General features: G+C 40.3%; 1 protein-coding gene across 2 annotated transcripts; it reads left to right on the top strand.

Moving 5' to 3' along the window:
• Positions 1-3923: 3923 nt before the first annotated feature.
• On the top strand, positions 3924-8068 carry LOC121856476 (tripartite motif-containing protein 5-like). 2 transcript variants are annotated; one of them, XM_042352077.1, is made up of 3 exons: positions 3924-4053; positions 5923-6158; positions 7442-8068. In XM_042352077.1, the coding sequence occupies exons 2-3, from the start codon at positions 5925-5927 to the stop codon at positions 8051-8053; spliced, it is 846 nt and encodes a 281-aa protein (XP_042208011.1). In that variant the 5' UTR covers positions 3924-4053; positions 5923-5924; the 3' UTR covers positions 8054-8068. The 2 variants fall into 2 exon arrangements, with proteins under 2 accessions (XP_042208011.1, XP_042208010.1); XM_042352076.1 differs by having other exon boundaries at positions 3934-4040.
• Positions 8069-9648: the final 1580 nt, after the last annotated feature.

Genomic DNA, 9648 nt, shown 5'->3' with positions numbered 1-9648 from the left:
GGTGATAGAGAGATAGAGTTACAGCTATCAGTGTTAATATATATTATTTTTATTTGCTGTTAATGTCCACAGCGGCATCATCATTTGGATTTATTTCATACTATGTATGTATGTATGTATGTACTGTATGTATGTATGTATGTATGTATGTATGTATGTATGTGTGTGTGAGTATCAATAACGGAAAAAAGAAGAGAAAGACCCAAGAAAAAGAAGAAGAAGAAGAAGAAACAACAAGAGGAGTGTTCTGCCTTCCAGTTGTCTTCAGCTTACCTTGAAGATTATCCCCGGAGAATTCTTGTGTTTGTGTGTTTGTCTGCGATCAATCAGAGGTGGAGGTTACTGGGTCAAAGGTCATTAGGTAGATTAAAAGATTGCATATCTATTTTTATCTACCGACTTCTCCGGCGAGACTCGTATACTTAAGAGACATCCTGTGTCAGAACGGTCCACCAAAGGTCAAAGCTGTAAACTCCAAAGGTCATTCAATCAGCATTAAACTATCGTCATATTTACACCATCGATTAAAGTTTTGTCAAGCATCGTCCAAGGGCAGTTTACTGAGACAGACACACACAGACACGCCTACTGACACACACCCACTTACACACACACACACACACACACACACACACACTGTACATACAAAGATAATAATATATTGGTTGCCTCTCGTGTAACGAGGATGGCCGGCCCTAGGGCCTCCAAGGCGGCGTGAATTTGTTTACGGTGTAGTGCTGTCGCCAACACAACAACCACACCCTGAGTAACGAGTTGAGTGACCCAGTGCCAACGAATAGTCCGAGGAGACCGGACAGCTAGCCAACTGCACTGGTTAACCATTACTCCGGAACATCCAGGTCTCCATTTACTGCAGGGTAGACATAGGCAAATGGCGTAAAGAAACTTGCCCACAGTTTCACCCTGGCCGAGGATCGAACACGAATCCGTTAGTTTGCGAGGCGAGCCTGCTAACCATTACACCACAGGTCGCAAGATACATATATACAGAAAGAGACACACACATTACATATATACACAGACAGACAGACAGACAGACAGACACACCAAAGAGAACAAATAATGGACCATGTCTCAGAACAACACCACCATTCCTCCCGGGTCACACGGGTTGGTCACCAGGGAGAGAGCGGCCCGGCCTGATAAAATGAGGCCGGATGGCGTTCTCCTCTTATCCTCACGACACAGACAAGTCCATCCCTTTTTTCCCTTTGTTTTCGTGTTGACAGGAAGTTTTTATACTTTGGTGTTGCATTACTTTTTTCTTGGCATTTTAAATTCATTGGTGGTTTACATCTTTCTTTATTCAGAGTGATCGAATGAGATTTACTGGAGCTATGTTGAAAATATATCAGCTGCTACCACTGACAATATAGTTTATAGAAAAAAAAGTTAATATATTATACCTTTAAGACAATGAAATATTCTATGCATTAATAATCATGATAAAATACATTACTGAATATTAAAAAAAAATAAGGGTGATATATAATGTATTGTACACTAGAGTGATAAAGTAGGGTGTGACTTCTAGTGTGACCTGACATAGTGAGGGCATGTGTTGACCCCCTTTGTACCCCCCCCCCCTTTCCCTCACTGGACACTATCAACACCCGGTGGCCAAGACCTATATGCAGGAGAAAACTGTCACAACAACACAAGGATAAACACCTCTAACCCCCTCGTTAAGCTGGAGTATATACTGTACACCCTATGCGTTGGAGGGACACACAAACACACCCAGCCACGGTTCTCCAAGGACTGTGACACTGAGAGAGAGAGAGATAATGTGTAAAGGCTACAAGGATGTTGATATCAGGGTAAGGTATGCCTCTGTTCCTGACTTGTATAAAAGACTATGAAGCTTAAAATAATTCTCTAACTTCCTATGGCGTTTCATTAATTCCGAAAGAGACAACAGTGTAAAAACCCTCGTGTTCTATATTTTACTTCTCGTGAAATGTAAGACAGACGGAGTTACAGAAAGAGTATTTTCTGTGATGCTTTATGTCAATTTGCCTTGAAAAATGACATGACTGAGAGAGACAGGATTGATGCAGGAAGACGAGGGCGTGTTATGGGAGAGGGAAAAAGCCTTGAAATATCTTTAAAGTAATGATAAGACAGGTAGGTAACATTGCAGATTATAACACATTAAATCATAGCCTTACATGGGGATACTGTGGCCGATACTACACTCGATCGTCTTCAGTTCCTCATCGGTAAAGTAAGGTGTCCGTTCGTAAGTAAGTAGATTGAAAGTGTACCAGGCCCGAACTAGTGACCCTTAGGAAAGGAAACTGTGTCCAAATCAGATGGTGTCCTAACAAGCAGGGAGGAATTTAGGACACTCGCTCTCCACCTATAATTGATTGGAAGGTCACTCTTAAATTAATAGAAATATCTACCTAACATACATAACTTGTTCTAATTAACCTAATCCAACCAAACAACGAATATAATGCAACATAACCAAATATTAACCAATACGTAACTTACCTAACCTAGCATAAGCAAACCTAACGTAACCTAACTAGAGTAAAACCTTCATAACCTCATCTTACCTACAAACCAAACCTACCTAACCTAACCAAAAGTAACCTAACCCAACCCACCCAACCCACCCAACCCAACCCAACCCAACCTAACCTAACCTAACCTAACCTAATATTTCCTAAAGTAAACAAAGCCAAGAGGTCATACATATTTTCCAGCTCGTGAAATTGTCACACAGAACAACAATACAAGAGACCCTACACAGGTCATCACTCTCCTTCCTCCTTCAAGGTCATTATATAGTGCGCTGGGATGTTTGGTAAAACTGGTGTTCTTCTGGGTGTTTATAAAGTCCCTTGATGTTTGTGTTTACAGTGTGTGTGTGTGTGTGTGTGTGTGTTAAATAAGTTACATGTACAAAACAACTGTATATACTTCATAAGTTTTTTGGGGGACATAATTAATGGAATTTAGACTCACAGCGAGGATGTTATTATTATTAGAAATGATAACTAACATACAGTAAGGGGGAGTGGGGAGGGGTGGAAACACAAAACATCAAGGGACTTTATAAACACCCAGTAGGCTAGGATGACTCGTTGCAGTGACATTAGACGAAAAAATTCGTCCATGTTTACACAAGTGATGGACAAAAGGCCATGAAGGTTAGTTATAGGACAGAGTTTTATTTCTGCAATGTTATAGATGTTCGAGATATCCTTCAACTATACATTATCTCTACGTTTAAATCTGTAATTATCTGTAAATTATTAAGGAAATGTAAAAAAAAAAAGTAAACACGCCAGATAATCCAAACAGGAACTAATTTAAGAACTTCTGCGACCCGGGTGTATAAGCGGGAGGTGGACCAGCCCCACCCCAACCAAAACAACTTTTTTTTTCTCTGTGCACTTAACAAGAGGAACGCGCGACCTTCACCACGGAGTTGCTCATTAACTAATATTTCCGACACGTTAATAGAAGTTTATTTGAAAACGGAAAACTCTATTTTTTTCTTAGTCTATGTGAGGAGGAAAGCTGGCAGAGAGGATGGCAACAATATGATTTTTTTTCTTCTTTCGTTTAACTAAAAGTATTGAACATTATTACTGTTCTGTCAGAAAACGGGTAAGGAACTTGTTTTTGTCCTATGTGGGGGTTGGGGGGGGGAGACAGGTGTAAGACAGTCATGTACGAGTTGCTAGTTAGTCGAGTGATATGAATATTTAATAGTGTCATTAGGTAGTCTTAATAATTATTCTTACTTCATATCCTCTTAAGACTATGAACTGTTTTCGATCTATCAACAACTCAAGGCGGAAGAACCATAAAGTAGAGAGGAGAATCACTGTACGACGACCTGTACATAGTGGTGGTGGTGAGGTGAGGTGAGAATGGTGTTCACGACGGCAGGTTACAGTAGTGTGATCACTTTCACTGTGGCACCCACCAGGTCGCTCCTCCTCTAGCGCCACGAACACGCGACACGCTGACGGGAACACTTGTGTCGCATCTCTGAGGGAGTGAGTAGATTAGGTGTGTACATCAGTTACCGGGTCAACCCACCCTGGTGTGCCTCGTTTTTTTTAAAGTTATGTTGAGAATATAGTAGGTAAAAGAAGTGTCAGGTGCACGACACTGCCAAGTATTACCCAACTATCTATCAGTAGCATTCGTTCGTATATCAAGTCTTTATTCTATTACGAAATAAATTAAATGGAGTCGCTGCACCAAGTCTTACAATATATATTATCATAACCAAAGAAAACTATCCTTCTCTGTACAGTGCAACATGATTGATGATATTTAAGTTTTTTTTCAACTAACGAAGAGACTGGCACAACAGTACTACAGAACAATTCCTATCACCTACAAAGTGTGTGTTTAATATAAAACACTGGACGAAATAAACAATATTATTAAACATTTTAAACCACCCAAGCGCCTCGCATCGTCAGGTAATAATATGTTTCTATACATTACACCTGGGAAATCGTGATTAGACACTGGCCACTGTAAGACCGTGTAAAATATGCGAGTGGGGGGGTGTGTGTAGGTGGATGAGTGGGTGGGAGGGAGGGTGTCGGTGACGCCTCCAGCTGACTCGGGTGACCTTCACACAACAGAGGGATCCGCTGCACCTTCTGCAGAGATCACCTTGCACAGGATGCACGGGTGCCCGGTAAATTGGCATTTTACCTCCCTGGGGCAAATTGGAACCTGAATCACGTGCGGAGAGAAAAATACTCAGAGCGACAGAATGGGGGAGAAAAAATCGTCAAACATAGACCAGAATTAACTAATGATTCAACTCGTACCTAATGTTACATAGAAGTCTTGCCACGTTGTCTCTCGCGATGACCGAGCAATTGGGCTCTTCACGTTGGTAGGTTAGGTTAGGTTAGGTATCTCGAGAATAAGTAAATTCTCGGCCATTGTGAGAGACAACGTGTGAAGACGTCCTTAGCTCAATCTAGCACTAACACCCTCAAATGGTTAACATACTGTACATGAGTTGTGAGGCGCCAACACCTGTAACTCTGCTTCACTCTGCAGGGATTTAGTAACGTTAACTCTTACGTAGAAGAAACACATAAAACAATATGTTGTTTTCTGAAAAGTTTTATGGATATTCTTGTGATTAAGGCAACTGACGTGTTTGTAAAAAAAAGATAGGAACATTTTATTTAATTTTTTAGTGTTATATGATAATGAAAATCAGTTTATTCGTGGACAAATAAGCTGATTTTAAGACGCTGTTAAGTGTATACATAACCTTAAGCTGGATGAAAAATGAAACAGCAATAACAAGGTTTTATTATACATAAATACACGAGATGACATAAAAAGGCAAAAGAGACTATAGAAACCTTAATGCCTTTTATATATTCAATAAGGGTTAAACAATATCATCACTTTTATTGAGTAGAATAAAAAAAAAAAACTGTACTTGAATCCCTATAAGGTCGTTTGGTCTGATACGCTTTCGTTTATATACAGAAGCAACACACATGATTCGACATCTATCCGTGGCAGTGAGATGAATCCTTACAGAGTTTATATATTTTCTCACACAACATAATAAATACTTGTTTTGAATTATTATGTCATATTTTATTCTGTAATAGTGATTTGATTTTTTTTACTTTAAGTTATAGATTACTTAATATCTTAATGTCAAGAGTTCACACATTACTACTGATCCTTTATAAGAACTGTTCCTATTGTAATAATTATGTATTAATGTATCGATCGTTATCTTATTTTCCCTTACGCTATCAGTCTTATCTTTCCCTTAGGTTATCAATCATTATTTTATATTTCCCTTAGGTTATCAATCATTATTTATTTTCGTGGGTCCTGACGTCACTCGACTCTTTGCTGACTTCATTATACTCGACACAGGGATGGCCGAGTCGGTGACGTGTGAGCTGTGTTCGGAGATCTACGAAACTGACCCACGTGACCCTATCCTCCTACCCTGCGGTCACACCTTCTGCCGCAGCTGTATCACCAAAGTCAAGGAAGCCGATGAAACAGCCTGTCCCTCATGCAGCCTAGATTTTAACGACATTGATGTTGAGGATTTACCTGTTAACTTTCAAATTCTAAGTTTATCAGTAACTTATACGAAATCTCAGGTAAGTTTAGGTTTAGTTAGGTTAGGTTAGGGTTAGGTTAATTTTCAAGATATTTTTTTTTCAATTACGCTGCAGAATATGACAAGTTAATTTTTAAATCCTGGGTTTATCAGTGACTCAAAAGATATTGTTTGTTCCCTTGATAATATATGACTCAAGAATACGGTTATGACTCAAGGATAGTATGACTCAAGAATACGGTTATGACTCAAGGATACAGTTATGACTCAAAGATACAGTTATGACTCAAAGATACAGTTATGACTCAAAGATACAGTTATGACTCAAAGATACAGTTATGACTTAAAGATACAGTTATGACTCAAGAATACGGTTATGACTCAAGGATGCAGTTATGACTAAAAGATACAGTTATGACTCAAAGATACAGTTATGACTTAAAGATACAGTTATGACTCAAAGATACAATTATGACTTAAAGATACAGTTATGACTCAAGAATACAGTTATGACTCAAGGATACAGTCACGAGAGCACTTGCCAGTCTATTGTTAGCCTGTTAAGACAATACACACGAGAACTAACCTTACCTAACCTAACCATAAGACAAGGGCCCGTCTGTATAAACCTCAGTCTTAATTGGCTCAAGTCACAAGAGGCGTTTGTCCTAATGATTAGATTAATTTGGGGGGTAAGGTAAGGTAAGGTAAGGTAAGGTAAGGTAAGGTAGGTAAGGTAAGGTAAGGTAAGGTAAGGTAAAGTTACATTGTATAAAGCTTGGGCTAGGTTAGGTTAGGTTATATAAAGCTTGGGTCTTTATTTTTATCTTTTTACCCATTTTGAATGACAGGCGATATGAATTATTTTATAGCCAAAGGTTTTGTGAAACTACTACATAGTTCTCATGGTTCAGTGTCCCGTGTGAGTCATAGATGTTGACTGAAATATCCTGTTGATGATTTTTATTCTTTTTAGAGCATAAGTTTGAAATATTGTATATGTAAACTTAAATTATTTAGCACATGTAGTGATGAGATAGCTGGTGCCTAAACCCTTATTTGCTAACTGGAAATTTAAAATCTTGATAAAAGTGGATAAATTAACAATGTAGTTTTGTGTGTGTGTGTAAAGGTTCGTTTATTATCATAATCTCAGGTGTTCACTAAACCATTTACTTTCCTTCACATGTTCTAATACTCTCTGACCTCACCTCTTTCAAACAATAAAGTTGGTCGGAAACACTCGTATCAGATAAAGATAAATGTTTTCTTTTAACTCGTCTGAAATATTTTGAAAACAACGTATGGTTTCTCTGTCAACAGCAGGACAGGTGTGTTACCCACGGCGATGAGCTCAAGTACTGGTGCAGGGACTGTGAGGCCTCCCTGTGTAGTCTTTGTCTCTACACCGACCACCCTCAAGGCCACCATGTGCTCCTGGCCAAGACCTTCCTCGAGAAGAAGAAACTGTCACTCAAGGAAGAAACTTTATCTTTCAATAATTCACTGAAAGAAATGATGAATGAAGTAAACAGCAACTTTAAAAAGTGCTTCCAGAAGATGAAAATACTGAGTCAGTTACAGGCGGATGTGGTCGGCCTCATCACTGATCTACAGAAGGCTTGTAGCATCAAACCCATCCTCCTGTTAGAGGAAAAATTAAAAGGTCTTCAGAACAAGGGATTGGGTCCACTCTCACACGATGGCACAGAAATTCTCGGTGCTGTAGGAGGAGCTGCACCTGTTTGTGATGGAGCTGCAGAAGTGATCCAGGCCGGTGCAACCCTTGACCAGCGGGTGACAAAGCCTGGCAGCGTCAAAAATGGTGACAGAGGCCGCGCCAGGCTGGACTGTCGTGATGGGAGGCTTGTGGTCCATTCCCTCACTCACCGAGCCGACCATCGACTCTTCTTACAGGTAATTATGAACGATTAGTTCTTTAGTGTCCAACCTTTACACTGTACATAATACTATTTACTCACGGAACTGACAACATCGTAACAGTTACATATAATGTCTCTCATGTCTTGTGCCAGCCTTAGTGCAGTTATCTACTCGATTATCATTAAACTTTAGACATATCTAGTTTCCGCCACATCCTCTCGCTCTCCTCGCCCCAACTCCTAGTACTCCGAGCAGCCTTACTGACAGTTACATCAACAGCTAACATGACCAAACTACTGATCCTTAATGATTTGCCCTCGTAAGTTAAAGTTACTCACAGTTTAAAATCACGAATGTAAATATTTATCAGGTGACTCTACGCCCTCAGAAACTTGCCAGTCATATAGAATGTTCAGTAACACTAATACTGTATTAAGTTCACCTGTTAAATAATATTTCTCTCTTAATATAATATAACACTACAGTAATAGTTATAATGGTGCTATATGTATATTATGTATGCTGAATTATGTATTATGTATATTAGCCTTAATAACAAATTTATATTTATTCGACCTATTTGTAACTGGCGATGACGATATTATTACCATATCCCACATGTAGTGTGTGCCTGGCATGACGTAGCAGGCACTAATGTATCACTTGCCATACGTACGTCTGTGGTAGTTGACCAGGACCTTAGCTGAGGAGCAGTGCTATCACCTGCATTAGCGCCTCTTTATCCGTGCAACCGAACCTGCAGGCTATACGGAGTGTTTGTGTTCTCTCCTGTATATAGAACTTATTACCCAGAATACCTAACATGGCACAGTGCGTAGTTTTACTGGATTATTACGAGTGATTAGTGCAAGTTTGTGGAAAGCCGGCTGATGGATCCCCGCCTTGGGTCAACCCCGCGTCATCCCTCGAAGAATTTCGCAACTTTGAGCAGTGTCAGTGACAGTGATTTTCTGTGAAGTGTTTAGTGCATTGTGTGTTTCGTGCCATTCATGTGTGACCTTGTTCGAACGGATTTCCAAGGTATACAGCATGTTCTGGGCATTTGTGGGGTGTAGAGCTCAGCGCACCCTCCTCTGACCGTTTACAGAGAGCGACTGAGCTACTCCTATCTCCACCCCCCTCCCTCACAGCGCCGCCTCCACCCCCCTCCCTCACAGCTGGGGCGAGACGCTCTCCTTGCGTGGGACACACACACATACATGTACTAACACTTGCTGACCGCGCGGTTTCTTATATATATTTTATATATATAACCTACTTATCTGTGTATTTAATTAAATTTTTTTTGTCTGAAATCTTGTTGATACGACGGGCTGACAGGTCAACACTGATTTAAGACACAGTACACAGATAAAGTAGTTATGTCTCATGCCTTACGTAGCCGTGGACCCAGCGCCTGGATGAGTCAAGCGGATGATAGTCCCCCAGAGATGGATGACCAGGCCGGCCCAGCTCCCACAACATCGCGCAGCCCTTCACCTCAACATTCAGCGTTATCTCCAGAAATAATTGCCTTAATGAAGTTTATGAGAGATGAGAGACGCGAGGATGAAGCTCACAGACGTTTGGCGGATGAACACAGAAGGCAAGCAGAGGCAGAACGAGACCACCAACGGAGAATGGAA

The sequence above is a fragment of the Homarus americanus genome, unplaced genomic scaffold (assembly GCF_018991925.1).
Source record: "Homarus americanus isolate GMGI-L3 unplaced genomic scaffold, GMGI_Hamer_2.0 scaffold7704, whole genome shotgun sequence".
NCBI classification, from domain to species: Eukaryota; Metazoa; Arthropoda; class Malacostraca; order Decapoda; family Nephropidae; genus Homarus; species Homarus americanus.
Note: the sequence above shows the minus strand (reverse complement) of the source record. Positions and strands in the feature narration are given on the sequence as shown.

Excerpts from the sequence above, each read along its gene's own strand:
- LOC121856476 (XM_042352077.1), top strand. The coding sequence starts at position 5,925 with ATGGCCGAGTCGGTGACGTGTGAGCTGTGTTCGGAGATCTACGAAACT. Across the intron at positions 6,159-7,441 it reads TAACTTATACGAAATCTCAG|CAGGACAGGTGTGTTACCCA; the intron begins GTAAGTTTAGGT and ends CTCTGTCAACAG.